The sequence below is a fragment of the Dicentrarchus labrax genome, unplaced genomic scaffold (assembly GCF_905237075.1).
Source record: "Dicentrarchus labrax unplaced genomic scaffold, dlabrax2021, whole genome shotgun sequence".
Taxonomy (NCBI): domain Eukaryota; kingdom Metazoa; phylum Chordata; class Actinopteri; family Moronidae; genus Dicentrarchus; species Dicentrarchus labrax.
In genome coordinates, this window is record NW_026136704.1 from 16,457,071 (window position 1) to 16,476,181 (window position 19,111).

At 40.5% G+C, this 19,111-nt stretch overlaps 1 protein-coding gene across 1 annotated transcript; it reads right to left on the minus strand.

Moving 5' to 3' along the window:
- Nucleotides 1-9,031: 9,031 nt before the first annotated feature.
- On the minus strand, nt 9,032-18,737 carry fzd4 (frizzled class receptor 4). Its single transcript, XM_051396578.1, has 6 exons — nt 17,911-18,737; nt 14,553-14,690; nt 13,979-14,365; nt 13,313-13,458; nt 12,564-12,811; nt 9,032-12,353 (listed from the first exon to the last, which is right to left on the minus strand). Exons 1-6 carry the CDS (start codon nt 18,163-18,165, stop codon nt 11,935-11,937), a joined length of 1,593 nt encoding a protein of 530 aa, XP_051252538.1. The 5' UTR covers nt 18,166-18,737; the 3' UTR covers nt 9,032-11,934.
- Between the last annotated feature and the right edge of the window lie 374 nt (nt 18,738-19,111).

A 19,111-nucleotide genomic window follows, 5' to 3' on the forward strand; every position in this document is an offset into this window, starting at 1 on the left:
GCTAATGTCATTAGCAATGCACCATTTAACTTGGTTAGCAAAAAATATTCTGCCAGTTAGACAAAATGGAAAAGTACGGTAGTTTTCTTCTTGATAAACGCTAAAATGTACCAAGAAGAAAGTCTGTGAGACACTGTGGTTCCATTTGAAGAATTCAGCAGCAGAGTTTTACTAAATCTGTCAAAATTACTTAAATGAAGCCTAAAGCAACTAGACTATTACAGCACCACACTTAGATCATTTAATTTTATGGCTCTAGTGTAACAGCTTGTTGGCATCATGAAATTGCATAACAGTAACGCTGTCTCACTCAAATACGTATGCGCGAAGGATAAAGCCAGTGCCCATTCACTCATGCTTCCTCATAATTCACAATAAATTTCCACTCTTCAGTAAATAAAGTTACTATTTTGTTGCTCGTTGAGGTGAACATAACGAGGACTCCTCCATTATTTTGGTGTTCTTTTTCTGCTTCAAACATTCAGTCTACAACTCTGAAATCGTCTATTATCACTGTGCTCTGTAAATGAATGAAATGTGTGATGTCAATTACAGCATTTTAGAAGAACTTCCACCAACATACTCTAAATTTGCATCAGAAAATTCAGACTAAAATATTTAGATTTATTTGAAACATAATGTTTAACATGTTTTGAGAAGCCTTTTGTTTTATTGCCTGTTACCAGTGAATACAATGCTTCAAGGTGAAAATGTCAATTGACTTCCTTTGCATCCTGTTTTTTTAAATGTTCTTTATTATTTCTAAACAATCAGTGTGGTAACATGTTCTCAAACTCATAGAAATACTACAAACTGTTATTTTTGAATATTTCTTTCTTCATGTTACTGATCTGCCAATGATACTTTCTGTGCATTTCCCAGAGGCAGTTTTTATGACATACTTATCAAAAATGGCCTCATGGATATGTGCCACAGGTTAAAAATAAGTCTGACAAATGTCCCCAATCTTAAACCTAGGTTTCACTGCGTGTGTTGGGGATGATAATATCACATGGGGTTAGAAAAAGGATGAGCATTGGGAGGATTTTATTTTTCAATTTGATTATTTAACAATCCCTTTACAAATCCCTTTGATAAATAAAGGGTTGATTTTGTAATTGTTCTCCAAACTAATTGAATGTGACCTCAGCATTTTATCAATAATTATAGCAAGAGGACAAGGTGATGCCTTGGTGACTGTACCAAGTCTCGCTACTGCCGAGGGTTCTCTCAGCACACAGACCAACAACAGGGATTAATGAACAAGACAAATTTATTCTTTTGTCAGCCGCACACACTATTATCACACATCTTAGCCTGCTTCCTAAAGTCCATGAAGGTCTGCTCCGATTGTGTCTTCTCTGTCATGTGTGTCAGCCTCCAGGTCCAGCACACTACTGCCTTAAGAGAGGTGAGAGTGATTACTCCATGAGTACCAGCTGAGATAATCAACTCACCTGGCATTGCTCTCGCAAGCCTTCCCCACACCTCTCTCCTGCAGCTGAGTGCAAACCACACCCAGCCTCCACAGTGACACTGCAGTAAAACCCATACCAGACAACCATGTTTTTATTACAATTTATCACTGCAGAAATCCCAAATTATGTTCCTCATTCTACTGTGTACTTAAAAGTTGAATTGGAAGTACAACAATTTGCTACAAATAGGTACATTTACGTCAGCCACATTAGTATGTGCTGAAGGAATGATATATTACTCAGAACAGAAGGGTAAATGTGTCATTTTGATTTAGAAGCAAGGTACAAGTCATTTACAAAAGTAGTCACATTTTTATCACTTGAGCAGTAGATAAAGTTCCCAGTAATAGTTTTAAGTAGGTTATCAATAATCTCTGATGGATTCTGTAGAGTATTAATTCTGGGATTTGTCCTTTTTCGTAGAGCACAAACTCTAGGTCATGCCTTTATTGGTCATGTGGAAAAAAGATTAAAGAAAAATAGATACCATCATTTACCCTCCAGGCATCCTCGTCTGCTCTCTGCCGCTTCCCACATATTTTGCCTGTATTTCTATTTCTTATCTGATGACTTTTGATTTGTTACTGTGTGTTTTTGTGTCTTTATACGTGTGTGTGCGCACAGCGTGTTCGTGGCACTTAATTTCCATATTGGTGACAAGGGTGCAGCTGCAGTGTGTTGGACCGGTTCTAATAAGCAGGGCAACAGTAAGTTCTGGATAGGCTTTAGCTAATTGTCTCATTTTTATTCAGGCGTCCAATAAAGTTTTAAAGTGGCAGCACAAAGCCACTGACCCATGAGTAAACAAAAACACACAGACACATCCACAAACACTGTTAAAAAATGAGAGGTACGTAACAACATACAGACACACAAGACATCCAAATAGGATAGAAGAATTAAGGCATACAAGCACACAACAACAGTGCACAAACTTGCACACACAGTTTAGATATTGCAAAATGTAGAATAGAGAGAATTAAAATGTGGGCCTTAAAGTTTGTTGCTCTACTTCTATCTATGAAGACGTGTCATCTGAGTATTAGGATATCTAGAAGTCAAAAGCAACTGGATTTTTGTTATTAGCCAATATAGAGCCGTGGCTAGCTTGGTTAGGCAAGCCACACAGAAACATGGCCACGAATGTGCTTCTAGTGACTGTAGAAGCTCACACGGACAACTCTCTGTTTCCAACATCTCAAGTGGGTGTCAGGTGGATGATTTATGTATGTGCGGATTCGGATGAACTTGAAAACAATTTAACTGAATTTAACTTTTTAAACCATTTGATTTGCACGAATATTATAATCCATTTAAGAATTATTCAGCATTATTAAAAATTTAAGAATTAAGTTAATCAAGTAGCATGATATTTTTACTCACGTCCTTTAGGTAAATGCTTATCCCCCTTTCAGTTCCATGGATAGCGTCACACACCAGACGTGCCAAAACAATTATGATGGTGTCGTCTGAAAGCTATTCACATATGGAATTAGATTTGTGCCAAAAGAAACAAACAAAAATAGGAATTTGAGAGAACATAAAACTAATTTCAAAATAAAACTTGCTATCAAATAATTTGTCAAATAGTGTAAAATATTGACATTATTTTGTTTACGGTTCCCTCTGCTTCTCTCTCTAAGCTCAGACTTTTGCTCTCATTCTCGGCTTTGCGGTCTCTCTGCTCTCTCTCATTGCGTCAAAAACTGATTAGCCAATGGGGGCTCTGCTGATAAAGTCCGCCCACCCGAGAGGTTTGTGCCAAAACTGCAAACAAATAATCAGCGAGCGCAAACGAGCCGAGTCAGCGCAAAAGTCTGAGCTTAGAGAGAGAAGCAGAGGGAACCGTAAACAAAATAATGTCAGTATTTTACACTATTTGACTAATTATTTGTCAATTAATTATTTGTCAATAAATTTTAAGTTTTAAGTTTTATTTTTGAAATTAGTTTTATGTTCTCTCAAATTCCTATTTTTGTTTGTTTCTTTTGGCACAAATCTAATCCCATATTCACAGAGCCATAACTCTGCATTAAAAAAGTATGCGCTTCAAACAACCAAAGAGCTAATGGAACAATGAGAAGAAAACACTGAATTTGTAAAAAGAAAAGAAACCTATTAAGAATGTATGATCGTTAAACATTTAGAAAATGCATAATACAGTTCATAAAAATATCAAGAATACTCATCTCTAATGCAATATTCACAGGAAATAATCTCCTTAAATTTTGGGGAAAAAAATAAGGAAAAAGTCTGGGGACCATGATGATTATGTCACTTTTGGCCAATTCCCAGGACGATGCTTGCTCGTGCCTACGGATGTGTTAGATCAGTGTATTGAGTGTGAGCATGATCAACAGGATGCTGACTGCTGTTCATTTAATGGCCACTGGTGTCATTATTAACAACAGTTTTCTGAAAGTTACATATAGAACCTTTTAATAAACTACATTTAATAAAAATAGTGACGCTATCAAGTGTGTAATGACATAATAAGAACGAAGAGTGTCTTCCTGTGAGGGCTGAGGGTTAGATGGCAGTTAAGAGCAGTGGAAAGACCAACTGAGCTCTTTCGGTTAAAACTATAAACCAGCAGAGAAAACACGACATCAAGAAACTGAGCTACCAGAGCCAGGTCTTTCTATGCCTTGTATTTCTGTACTCGCAGACGCACAGGAAGAAACTAATAGGAAACAAACCCAGACGGGCTCTTGGAGATACATTATGTTTGTATGAGTCATTTCCAGTCATTTGGCTCGCCAAACTGGCTTTCTGAATGATGAAAACAATGGAATCATTTGTGTTCTGCTTGTTAGACTCTTCCCACCATCACTTTCTCTGAATTTTCTGACCACACAACACCACCACTCTTATTTTCATTCTCATTTCCCTCTTGTCTCCCCCACTCCCCCTCTTCTTTCAGGTTTAGGCTACTGTCTCTATACCTTTCCTCTCTCTCTCTCTTTGTATCCCTGTAGGTGTGAGAGAGTGAGACAGAGAGAGATGAAGCAGCTATATTGACCGGTTGACATTTCTAAAGTTGACAAATGTCCTGCTGAAATAACATGGAATCACTCAGCCTTTCTCCCACATGGTACCCCATTTATTCATTGTAACACATTTGCCAGAACAGAACAGCCTCCATACACAATATATAGCAACCCTGAATGCTCCTTATAAGATTGACCGGTATGTGGTTATTTACCAAAAAGTATCAACCCAGCTAGCATTTTCCTTAGTTGCTCACCGACTCCATGATTCCCAACAAGGTGTGTATCCCAGGAGATATTTTTCTGTTGTCAGGGGGATAAAAGGCGATCTTGTAGAGTAGCTCAGCTACTACAACCAAAATTAATTAACTATTTCTTAAAAAAAATACATCCACATATTGTGTCAGCTATAATAATTAATGTATGTGTTATTGCAATTAAGAGTGCATGAAACGTAGTTAGCAAAAGAGCATAGGAGATGAAATAGTAAGCTAAAGGCAATGGACAAACTATTCAAATAGTTCACTCATGGTAATGGAGAAATGGCTGGAACCTCCAGTGTTTGCCACAACCTCTAGTTTTAGTTTGAATGCAAACTAAACAGCGACAGTTCAATTGTATTTATATGAGGGATATATTTGATTTTTATTTCTTTTTTGTATGAGTTTTGAGATCCAACAGTGGTTGGAGAGTATTCAGATGCTTTACTTAAGCAAAACTAGTAATGCTACATGCTAAAACTACTCTTTGTTACTACTGAAACATTAAAATACATGCAGTAGATAAACTGTAAAGATACAGTATATCACGAGACAGTTATAGGACCAGTGTGAAGGATTTAGTGGCATCTAGTGGTTAAGTTGCAGATTGCAACTAACTGAGCACTGCTGTGTCTGTATTTGATGACCTGTGAATGAGAATGGGCTGTGAAGTGTGTGGGAGAAACTATGATGGCCACAAGACTTTATAAAGTGATTATAATTTTGTTTAACTTAAAGCCTCTCCACACCCACACAGGTGTTTTTACTTATGTTACGTTATTAGAGCTCTTTTCTCTTCTTACACCTGACTAGAGGTCTACTCAGCCTGGGTAAAAGAAAACAACTGGGTATGCAATGCCTTTCATTTGCAAGATAGCTAGTAACTACAGGGGTCATGTATAAAGGAGTAGTGGAGTAAAAAGTACATTAATAAAACAAAGTATTGAAATGATGTGAAGTAGAAGTTTGAAGCATCACATAAAAATATTTAAGTAAAGTACCTCAATACTTAAGAACTGTACTTCAGTAAACATACCAAAGTCCACCACTGCCTTCCAAAATGATTTTATCTTTTATTTGGAATAAATTCCCAGTTGTTGAGCTGAAAAAAAAATGCTCTGAGTTGACAGAAATCCTTAAGTAAAATACTGAAAACAGTGGGTTTTTTTTCCACAGATAACATTTTAGGCTTCTATTCTGTCCGACCAGTAGATATGTTGATCAGTAAAATTGTGTGGTCATTTGTTGGATTTATGTTTGTAATGTCTTTAGTCACAGATTTATTTCTGATTCACCACAAATGAGCATAGAATCGAAAGTAAAGCATTAACACAGTTAGAGAAATGAGAAATAGCTGCATTAAGGAAGCTGCCACAGACCAGCCGGCCACATGACAGGGTGGCCTGGACATAGAGTGACATCTAGTGGTGACAAAAGGGAAACATCCAGTTATATTGTAGTGTGACAGAGGTAGCAGTTCCCCACATGCACATCAAATTGTCAAATGTAAAGTGCAGGTTTTATGAGGTTTAGTCCAATGTTGTTGTTGCTGTTGTTGTTGTTTGGAGTGTATGGTTACTGAGGCAAAAACACAATATGAAGAGATGCAGACAGGCCTTTCTCTATATAGCCAGAGAACTACCTAATTGGTTTAAATTCAGTATTTCATTACATTTGAACATTTCTTTTAAGTTCAGTACAGTTCCAAAATTGTTCATGTTTATATTGTTTGACATTACAATAATGAGTATCTGACCTGACCTTAAACATACAGTACATCTTTGTCTGCCATAAAATAAACTCAATCTTTCACACCCCTTGCCATGTATAAAGAGCTTTCTGTTTCAGCTTGATGGTGAATAATTCTCCAATCTCTCTCTTGGCCGGGCTTTTGGATTTCAGTCTCGACTCGTTAGCTTGTTTGGCCCAGAGAACCGGGATTTACAAATCCTTCTTGCACCAAATTGGCTCTCGAACCAAGACAGCTACGTCAACCAGAATCCCTAGTGGTGGCCATTACTCAAAACTATTCATACAGCAGAGACACTGAGCAGAATGGGAAAATGATTTCAACATTGCTGAGAGGGAACAGCTGCAGCATTCTGCTGTTGGAGGATGACAGATTTCCTCTTCCCTCTCACTCAGTCTCTCTCACTTACTCTATTCTACAGTTTTGCCTCTCTCTTCTTTCACTTCTTCTTTTTTTTCTGTCGCATAGTCCTTATTTCAGCCCACTCATCTTATCTGCCGCTCTTTCTCTCTCGCTTTTGATTCCAAATATCTCTCTCCACTCCACACACACACACACACACACACAACAGTGCGTGCACACACAAACACACACAGATGTATACACACAATAACACAAAAGGGAACCCGACTCTGGAAATGCATTCCCAGGAATATTAGTCCAAGGAATTTTAATAGGGCCCTTTCACGTTTTAGCTTTGCAAAAAAACAACTGACATGCTGTTCGCAAACAGAGTGGAACAAAGTGCGCGCTACTGAGTCTGCATGTGTGTATCTTTTAACAGCATGAACTGGTTGTGACCAAATGTCACCACAAGAGCGGATATTCAGAGGTTAGGCTGTAAAAGCTGTCATTTGTGAGTAAGAATTGAAGTCATGAGTGTAATTTTCTGCCATTAAGGTCGGAAAATCAGCATTAATGGTGAGCTCTTAGCCGTTAAAGATCTGTGTGTGTGACAAGTTACTGAATCTCTAAATAACCACATACATGTGGAAACTGCTGCCTAGAGGGAGAAGCCTGAAGATAAAATGACCTGTGGCATTCAGTGAAAAATGCGGACTGGGACTTTGTAACAGACTGGAAAGAACAACTACAGTATGTTGTGTGCTTTGACATACATTCACTCACACACGCACGCACACGCACGCACACACACACACACACACACACACACTCACTCATATACAGAAACCACCATTTAGGGTATGATTTCAGAGCATTGAACTCATTTAACTCCTCCCCTTTCTGACTGTGTTTGTGTGACTGTGCATGTCAGTTTGTGAACATGCTTGTGTGTATGTACTATGTAGTGTGTTTGTGTGTGTGTGTGCGCACGTTAGTGGAGCCACATCTGGAAACAATAGAGCAGTAGATGCTGTCACTTTCCCTTTACCTCAGGCTTTTGAGTGAATTCTTAAACAAACACTCAATTCACTCACAGTAAATTACAGGAAGGCAATCTGAGCTGCAGTCTTAGATATTTGGACTCTCCCTCTTTTGCTCACACACACACACACACGCACCCACACGCACGCACGCACACACACACTCAAGCGTGCCCGGTATTAATCAGTTTCTCCAGAACCATTTTACCCCTGCGCTGGTAAATTACAGCCTAGCATGCATTAAGTGTAATTGTAAAACCAAATTACAACAAATTTTGAAGTGAGAAGAGGTGTGTGTGCTCTTGGGAATGTTTCTGTGTGTACTGTAAGCGAGTGTGTGTTTGGGAGGTTGTAAGTTCATAGCTGATGAGATGTGATCGACGGTACAGTATGTTTACACAGTATAATCACTGTGTTTCCACTGTGGATTCAAAACAAATTAAGTGGTTATGGAGCTTTTTCTTATCCTAACCCAGAGTAACTGTTAAAAAGAAACGCAAAAGAGGTCAAAACAGAGTCACTGCTGTATAGATGTGTAGAGTTAGCTGGTTTAAGAGGCTGCAAGCAATTATTCAAGAGCATCAGCGGCTCATGAAGAGCCAACACTTCATTTGCCTCATCAGACAAGAGGTGGCAGCATTGTTCAACCCATTAAATGAACACAACTGAGAGCAGATGGACCCAGAACTCATTCATTCACTCACACTCTCAACTGCCCAGTAGTGGCTTGTTAGAGACATGGGAATGTCTATACACGAACCCCTCACCTTTAATGCCTGCTCTGAATCTATGACACCGACTAGATGTTGAAGCTGACGCGATTAGTCGATTGACAGGGAATTAATCAGCATTTACTTTGAGAATTGATTTATCGTTTGACAAGCAAAAAACACCACACCAAACAAATGTGAGAATTTGCTGCTTTTCTTTGTCTATGTGATAGTAAACCAAATATTTTTAAATTAATTTTTTAATTACTCTGGACAAAAAAAGGCATTCAAAGATTTTACGTTGGGCTTTATGACATCGGAATGTCCGTTTTCACTCTTTTCTGACATTTTATAGGTTAAAAGATCAGTTAAAAACAATAAATCTACATATTGATTATGAAAACAATAATAAGTTGCAGACCTATTGCGCACACACACACATAAATTGCATCAACATATTGGAAACCAAAAAGTTTTTATTTATCATCTTCTGATACAAAAGTATTTTAAATAACAAACAAGTTTTACAAGGATAAATTAGCAATTTCTTTATAATACACTGATGACATCATCAAGACAACAAGATTTCTACACAGAGGAACAGTCTCAACCTTAAAGGCTTCAATCAGTGTTGGGGAACCGCTCCCCCAACATTGATTCATATCTGGGCTTCACAAAAGCATTTACAAATCTGTATCGCCAGTGGTTCTCAATCTTCATTAGGCCGTGGCACATGCTCGCCATCTGTAAAAGGCACAACTATTCAGTGATTGTTTGGAAATGTCACCTGAAGCTCAGTGTGGTCATACGAGAGGAGAAGGCCAAGACATTAAGACAGTTTAAGAGGGAAACTGCATTAGCTCTGAGGGGAGGTGGTCAGAGGTTAATTTAATTCACTTTGACTCAATGTAATGTTTGTTTTACTTTGGAAATTTAATAAGTGTGCCATGGTGTGCTGGTTTGAGAAACACTGGCTTTTCAGGGTTCTGGGGTTCGCCAGGATTACCAAAAGTATCTTTGAATGCAATTAGAGTACTGTTACACTTAACATATTTTGGAAAACGGCATCCCACACCGAAAAAACAATATTCTTTCCCATTCTCAACATTGAGTAAAAAAATAGCTGTGAATGGCTGCGTGAGGCACTATCTGGTTTCAAGTGGGGCAAAGCTCCAAATTACTCAAGCCCTTATACATTTAAATTGCCCAGAACCAAATTTCCTTCACTCTACTTACATGTAGAAGGCGTAATGTGACTCACGCCCCAAATATTATACATTCAAAGACTGAAACGCAAGAGCTTTGCTAGATAGATTGTCAGGCAAATATAAGGAACACAGGAGTGGTTGCAGAATTTGGTGAATGCTGCAGTTAGACATGATGGACCAGGAATAATTAAAGCTTATAGTATGTTCTATAAGCAGATATTGAGAGAGATTAAAATAGTCGCAGTTGCCTTTTATCAGCAAAATGCACCGCTGGAGACAGTGAATATAAAGTAATAGTCGCTATTATCCATGAAATTCTGAAATTTACAATAATCTTTTCCAGGGACGACTTGATTGTCTGGGAAATGAGCCATGATGCAGTAGACAAGGTTAAAGAGAAACAGGCAGGCAGTGGGCCAATGAGAGCATCAGACAAATGGGACAGACATACAGATATGCAGGCTGAGTTGACACACCAGTTAATAATGCCAATTTCATTGTGCTTCTGTGATGGCTTCATCAATCTGAAGTGAAGTAAGAATAAACTGAGCGATGCATGCAAAAAGGCGGCACAGAGACAAAATTAGTCTCTTATTATTGGTGTTTCCTTTGGTGATAATGATCATAACTTATTCCTACAGAAGCCGGTGGATGAGATTCATGGGAACTGATTCATATGTGTGTATACCTGTGTACATGCGCATATGTCTGCGACAGCTCTTTGTTATTGCATAATGTCTTTTTTGGCAAGTGATTGTCTAATAACCCCTAATTCTTGAACCTGCCTTGGGTCCGATGTTTTGAAAGAAAGGCAGAGGGAATAATTTAATTTCCTGGATTTCATGGTAACTTGACAGCATATACAGTACAGGGTTTCCAAGAAGACTGCACACATCACTGGAAGTTAGCTGAGCTTCTCATGGGCTACTGAGGTAAAACACACAGGCCTACATTTCCCAGAAACCTTGCCGCTTCCATGTTTATGGGTCAATAAAAGGCACAGCTGGGGTACTCCCAGGATTCCTTGTGGTATGACTTCATAGCTACCACACACTGTACCTACAAATGTCCAAAACAGATTAAAAAAATAATCTCTCATTATGTCTTCAAATAATTGTACAAAAAGTGATTGTGAATTGATTTTAACTACAGAGTTATTCTTTCTGCACCATTCATACTGAAAACTGACCAAACTCTCCCTGTTAAAGGCTCTCTGCACATTAACGTACTGTGTAATGATTTGTTATTAGTCCCATTACCACCATCCTTGGTAATACACTTGTGACAAGCACAGACACTTCACATATTGTATATAATTCTAGTGCATTATTGCAGCTTAGAGCCAGTTTCCCAAAACTTTCTGAGCAATAAAATCACCCGATCTTTTGTATTGTACAAAAAGTAATAATTTATAAAAAAAAAAAAATTGTATACTGTTCAAATGTAAACACATCACAGATTTAAGGCCATATTTGATATGTTTTCATCAGATTAATCACTTTTGGTCTGGTGTTTAATTGTTTTGTTTTTTATCTTCCCGTATGGACATGAGAACCTACGGGAACTTCAGTTTTCAGATGCTTTTGGGAAACGTCAACCTACATCTGTATGATGTCTGCACCAGGACCCTCCAGTGTAAAATTCAAAACTTCAAAAGACCCTTAAAAGACACAACGGTATAAGGATTACTGTATCCAGCAGGTTCCGTCTCTTCCTGCTGAGGGCTCTGGAGAAAAGAGAGACAGAGAGGTAGACGTGGTGCTACACAGCTTATTGGTGTATCTGTCTGCATATCGATGCTTCTGTTCTGCCTTTCCCGTCTCTCTTACTCCTTCATTTTTTGCTTTCTCTGTTTCTCTGGGCAAAAGAAGTCTAACAGAGGTAGAGAGGCTACTGTTGCTACTTGTGTTCGACCCAATCCTCCACTTAAGAGGCACAGGACGGTTAGAGGGGGATGAGGCATGCTTACAGACTCTCAGCGAGCTTTAATGATGCCATTACATCCAGTGGCTTCCTTGAGAAACTCCTGCTTCGCTCCTTTGCCACATTGCTCATCTCCCTCTCATCTCTCTTCTCTGCCCACTCCATCTTTCCTTTGGCAGAGTCAGTTTGTGAGAGAGGAGCAGGTAGAAGTCCATTCCTGTACTTTCTCCTCACACCACTGTCTCGTTACCTTTCCCCGGTTTGATCCAGCCCTCGCCTGGTGCCCTTTTGCCCCCTCGGCTCGCCCTGCTGTCCCTGAGCAGGCGGGCGGAGCAGCGCTGCCAGGTGTGGAGGGTTTTTGCTGACCAGATCCACATGCCTGATGTGATGCCTACAAGCAGTGACATGAAGATTCGCAGCATCTCCGATGCCACATATGAGTCTCGGGGACTGGCCCTGAACTCCCCCCAGTGAGAGAGCTGGTAGAGGTAGCAGCCAATGACAGTGGATGCTGGGACGGTGTAGAGAACAGAAAACACTCCAATCTTCACCATTAAACGCTCCAGCTTGTCTGTTTTAGCACCGTCCTTCTGCAGATTGGAGCGGATCTTGAAAAGAGCCACTAGGCCAGCACAGATGAACAGAGTGCCTGAGGTTCGGAAAGGAAAACAAAATTCATATAAGGACCATCAGATAGAGAAAGCATAATGACAGTCATTTAAAGCAATAAAAAAGAAAGATTGTACCTGTTAAAGGTATTAGTATATGATATATAGGTATAAGCACTCTATTTTTAGTACAAAGAGGTAAGGCTAGCTTACAAATAGATAAAATGATTGTACTATTATGTTGTAATTACCTATTAGAAGGTATGTGGCTAGTGGTGCCACCACAAAGCCTGTGAGTGCCTCCTGCTGCTGGTTGCCAACATAGCAGAGTCCCGTCAGGTCGTCTGCATCCACCAGTCTCATTATGAGAATGACAATAGTTTTAACAGCTGGGATGGCCCACGCTGCTATGTGGAAGTAGGAGCTGTGCATTTCAATAGCCTCGTGGCCCCACTTCAGTCCAGCAGCCAAGAACCAGGTGAGGGTCAGGATCACCCACCTTAAAGAAGAAACCAAGACAAGTGAGACAGGAGTCAAAACTTAACTATGTCCTCTATATAACTTTATAAGAAACAGACAGATACACATAGTTTGCTATTTTAATTCTCTCATCATGACACCATAGAGTAAAGAGTCACTGTCATGTTACTCTTCCAAAAGGGGAAGGTGAAGACAAACAGGAAAACGAGGGCAAAGTGAAAAGGAAGAAAAAGAGCTGTGACAGCAGTGTATTTCCACTGCAACTGTAATTCAGCACACACTCAAAAAGTGGCTTTTTTTGTTTTTACAAAGGCTGCCTTTGTATGTGGAAATTAATCCATGTAGTACAGAGGTTATGAGACAGGATAGTTAGACTTTAAAGAAAACAGGATGCAAGTCTCGTGTTCCAATTGTTCCCCCAAAGTCCATTCACAACAGTTGATGACAATAGGACAAAGACAAGAAGGACTGATACGATAAATGTGTGTGTGTGTGTGTGTGTGTGTGTGTGTGTACTAACCAGAGTGAGGAAGCCATTCCAAAGAAATAGAGCAGGAGGAAGACTATGGCACAACCGGTGCTCTTTAAACCTTCTTGGACTAAAATCGGTACTGCCGCGGCATCCAGGTCACAGGAAACACGCTCCCTTCCCAGAGTCAACCGCACCTGCAGGAAAGGACAGAAAGTGACAGTGGAAAGAAAAAACAAAGAAAGAGGTAGACAATTTTTTATTAATAAGCCACATTGTCTGTCATCCCTTCACAATCAGACTGAAAATCTGGCTTTTCCATTTTGGCAAGAAGTAGATGATTTAATCCTCAGTATTTAGTGAATTGTGGTTATTATGGTTGTTATGGTTTGTTGAATTTCACAGACGTTTCAGGGAAAATACCCGATAAATCTGTCTGGGGTCAACTTTTCTATCTCATTTATTCCATTTTATTCATTTATCAGGGATGAAGCTCGTTGATCACCAGGAAAAAAACTAAATAATGCTAGAGAGTTAGCCTAGTGGGCTATTTTTAATCTGTTGTCCACGGTTAGTTGTTAAAAAGGCACTTAAAGCAGAAGACATTTCTATCACATGTATCTATAAATATAGGGCATATAAAATTTAAATATACAAAATATATCCCCAAACAAATCCACTTCAATAGGACAATATAATACTGAATCTCCCACTTACCAGGTAGGCAACACTGTACAGATTACAGCACATAGAGAGGAAGATGATGGGCCTTTCAGGGTATGAAAACCGCTGTGAGTCCAACAGAAAGGTCAGGACCGTCAGAGTAGTCGACAGGAAGCACAGCACGGCCCACACGGCCATCCATGCATCCGTGAAAACTTTAGCTCCTCGTCGGTAGAGCCCGCTGTCGTAGCCACACTGGAGTGTGCAGGTCTCGGTCTGTTTCAACCAGGTGTACTGGTCAGGTGCAGATCCCAGGGCCTGACACTCCTCCTGGTGGGGAGGATGGCGAACAGGCTGGTGGGGCGGGTCCTCGTCCCCTGGACCCTCCATACACATGTGGTTGTGGTCGTTTTGAGGTGGGAAGAGGCTGCAGTTAAGCACCTAAAGAGGATACATGATGGGAAATGGCATTTTGGTTGCTGTTAAGGCTGTGACACATGCTTTTTGAACTATTTGTGTGCAATTAAATAGACAGCATTTTGTCTTTACACTTGTTTTTCCACATCACTCAGCCACATCCTGAAGTTATATTTGTTAAGCAGGATGTTCTTGTGATGATGTGACTCACCTCAGGCCAAATGAAGCCAAACTCGTGGAGCACTGGGAGGCATTTTCTCTTCACGGAAAGACACATGCTACCGCACGGACCAATGGGGATGGGAACCTTGTCTGTGCACATTGGTACATAGACCGAGCACAGGAAGAACTGTAGGAAAACAGAGACAGAAGATAAGTTAATTTTGTTCTTAGTATGTTTGTGCAAAACTAAGTATGTATTCTGTCATGAGATTACATAGCATACAGTTAAGAGTGACTGCAGAGCAAGTTTTAAGAGCAGATATTACAATTTTGTGTGTGTGTGTGTGTGTATTCAAATGAGAGAAGCCTGGGAAAATGACAGTATTCTAAAATCAGTTTCAACTTAGACACTCAAAGACCAGTGAGAGTGTAAGAGTTATCTAATATTATGTCCTATTTCAGTGCACTGCTTTTATAGACTTTGTTCCAGTTAAGCAAACAGTGAAGCAGAGGGTAAATCATGTCAGTGGTGTAGCGCTTGTTAAAGAAACAGTGCTGTGACTACCCTGTCGGCCAATCTTTCTATATATTACAGCAGGATTACAGCTGGTAGGTGGCTACAGCATGTACTCGCACATGTGGATCCTCCACCTACTTGCATATACCACTCACTATCCTGCTGCTTTCTCTGCCTTTTACTTTCAGTACATTGCATCACCCCTTTTCTAGTGGTGGGTCTCTATTTTCACTTCTAATAAGAAACTTGACAACCTGAGTCAAAACACCACAGCCAACACTAACCTGCTTCCAAGGTTACACACACACCTCTGTGTCTTTAAAAACAATCTTTGAACTTAACTACACTGAGGGCATGTGCCCTGTAATGCACCATAATCCCCCCTAATCCAAGGCTCAGTTTTCTCTGTCCCATGGCAATGGTTTTGAAATAGATATCTAAGTCAGGGTTATAAAGATAGTGAACAGTCTGAAGTTGCATTCGACGGGTTGAGGTGGTAGTGATGCGAGGGGGAAAAGTACTCTGGGGCTACAAAAGGTTGTAATTTTAAGTGATTTCATGCCTTTATAGTAAAATCAGTTTGAAGCCAGGGTGTAAAACTGTGCCAAGCTCATGATATAAAAATACACAGAAGCAGAAAGTACATTTCACTCGGCTACCTTCAGGTAAAGGAAACTGAGATGCGCCCCAGGAGCTTGGAACGGGTGATAGCCAACTTTAAATAATGAAATGTGTTACAAATGGAGAGTTTCTGTCTTTTTTTTTTTTTCATTTAAAAAATACCAAAATATTTAATGGACCATAATAAGAACAAAATGTTTTGGGCTTTGCAGCCTTGATGCAGCGATAGAGAAAACCCAGCTTGAAATCGGCCCTTGAACGGAGCCCAAATGAAACATGAATCCAAGAAGGGTGTCAAGGTTGGGAAATAAATACACACAGAAACATTATACTACTCTTACTTTCTGTGAGAATTTATTTGCAAAGTAAATATACAAATTGTGCATCTGTGCACCGTGTTTAACCAGCGGTATAAAAACGAAAACCATGATGAATAAATTATATAAGAATTAAAGCTATAGACTCCATTACATACTTACAGATTAGTAATGGTCCTACATTAGCAAAGAAACAAACTTGTCTTTTAATTATGAGTATAAACTGTGATATAATAAATCCTTACTCTGTGTGGGACGTTTGGGATATCAAAATCAGTTATCTGAGTCAAAGGAAACTTGTTTTAAACCCAATTTGTTACACTGTTCTCTGATCAGTATCTGGGTTGTACCACAGCTTTATCTCTGCAAATGGAACAGACTGGCTGACCTGGAGACAGTATTGTTTCACCACAAATAGAGAATCTTTGTTTCCCAGACTGAACCACGCGTATTGGAGTTGTCCCGAGTAATTTGCCGTCCGATTAAATGATTGAAAAAGTTAACAAATGAACAACATTTCCCTCTTTGAGAGCGTGAGTGGAGGTTCTGTTTGCCTGTTGCACATGATCCAATTCATGCAAGGTTTAGGAAAGCAGAAGAAGATATAGATAGGAGAAGATAAGACTTTATTTATCCTAATGAAAAACTGTTGCAGTTGCAGTATGAAAGAGTTTAATATTAAATTAGATGCAATACCATTTCTGATATTTCCCACAGTAACTTACGAGTACTCTACCAGTGAGAGTAATGTAACACATTCTAGGTGTTTTCCCTGACCGTTGGTAACCTGAGTGCTGTCACTTCACTGCTAAGAGCTGCTCCGGTTACTAGTCAGGAAGCCTCCCATTAGAGCAAATGTTAGGGGATATGGTTTCCCTTTCCCCTCTTTAGCGTGCGTGCGTGTGTGTGTGTGAGAGAGAGCGAGAGAGAGGGGGGCAGAGGGAGAGGGGGTATCAGCTAATCTTACAGGACAATTTTCAGCTGGAGGAGAACAGTTTGGTTTTATGCTGCAGTTGCTCCTTGTTCTGTCTGCCTCTCTGACACACATGCACACAAGTGTCTCTTTAGCAGTGTATTAATTTAGCATGTCAAACTAACACACACACACACACACACACACGCAAATCACACACCTCTCCAGAGACGACAGTGGACAAACTTTCATAAAATATTAACATTAAAGAGCATCTGAGAAAGTTGTGTTTGATGTATGATGTGTGAGAAAGAACACATGCCATTAGAGAACTCCATCCACTGACACAAATGTGATCTCAGTTGTGTCACTAGTCTGTTCAGTTATAATCTAAAGTAAAATCTTAGGGACTATGGAATAAGACCAATCTATTTTTTTCTTACATGGTGCATGAGGCAAACAAGCAGCATTTGTCTAAGGACACTGAGGGCACCATTGTTAACCAGCAGACAGTACAGTATGTTGCACTGAAGACTCAGCTGTTGCTGTGTGGGGCATGAACTCAGAATGTCAACTGACAGAGGGGGCATTTTCATTGAAATTAGCATGACAGCCTGGCACAACAGGAAGGAAGACAGGGACACCCCCCCCCCTCCCATCCTTCCTCCACTTATTTTAACTCTGTGGCGGTCAACCTATATTATGCTCCTCATTATCACTGGCACCATCAGTCTGAACAGTTCGATGAATAGTCAACTATTGCTAGGAGCTCCCTGTCATGTGCTCTGGGACCACACTGTTCCCCTCTCTCTCTCTCTCTCTCTCTCTCTCTCTACACATACACACACACAAATATAGCTGACTATCTCAACTCAGCCGGGCCTTTTTGGAGTCCAGGATCAGTGTGCATGTTACAGCTCCATGCTTTTAATAACACACCATCTATTCTATTCTAATATCAGTATACACTTTATGTGTGTGTGTGTGTGTGTGTGTGTGTGTGTGTTTGTGTGTGTGTGTGTGTGTCTCACATCAGTACCTTGAGTTGACTGGAGCAGCCGTACTGTATGAGCGGAGTGAACGTGGTCAGCTGCAGCTCGGCGTCCGACTGCAGCACGTTGCCGACCAGATTGGGCATCTTGGTGACGTTGTAGCCGAGACCCTGGCACATGCTGATGCGGATCGGGTCGCAGGTCATTTCCTCCACCTCGTCGCCGAAAGCCTGCGCCACGCAGAGCGGACCGACCAGCCCGGACAAGACGAGCAAGGCTGCCCCGCTGAGAGACACCATCATCCCGGCGGGCTGAGCGGCTGCCCTCTGGAAATGTTGGCACCGTTATTATCCTCCTCAGATAGCAAAAAAAAAAGAAAAAGTTTTAGGTTTGGTCGCCCTGGAAACCGGAGCTCGTGTTTATAGTCCAGCAGGAGCGGAGCGCGTGTAGTCCGTGCGTTTCGGAGGCTTTAATATCCAACTCCGAGCCATTCAATAGATTCAAATATCCAGAAAGCAGCAGGGAATCATTGCGAGACCTGTGCGTAATCAAAAGTGTCTTCACTTAAATTAATAGGTGCATCTACAGTTTTTTTTAAACAATCTCTACATTAGTATAAATCCCGCGGTCCTCCTTGCGTGGTTTCTCGTTAGTAACTCCGTGTGGAGAAGCGCAGCGCAGCGGTCTCGTTTTGCGCTACTGCCTGCAAGCGTCCAGCTCTAAACTTTATTGTGTCTGTGAGGAGAGACTATTTTGCCCGTCCAGAAGAGAGCCGACCAATCCGTGCGCGGGAGTTGGGTTTCCCTGACCAACCCCTGACCAGAAGGGCGGGATCCAAGAGGAAAAATAGAAAAGCCTCATCTCCTCCCCTCTCCCACTATCCCGTCTCCTCCTCTCTCCTGTCCTTTCCTTCAGCATTCTCGCTACTCCTTGTTTAATTTCCTCTCCTCATCCTCTCCTCTCCTCTCCTCTCCTCCTGCAAAGAAAATCAGCGAGCATTCCCCAACTAATTCTGACAATATCCAGAACCTGTATTTATACTGGCTGGTGTGGCTTACATATGTTTTTATTGGCTGTATTTTTAGAAAATAAGCATCTGAAAAGTAGATTTTTCAGAGAGAGAGAGAGAGAGAGAGTGTGTGTATGTGTATGTGTATGTGTGTGTGTGTGTGTGTGTGTGTGTGTTTTTATTTTATGTTTAAAGTCCCTAATGGTCTTTTAAGCCCGTCTGGAACTTCACCACAGGTT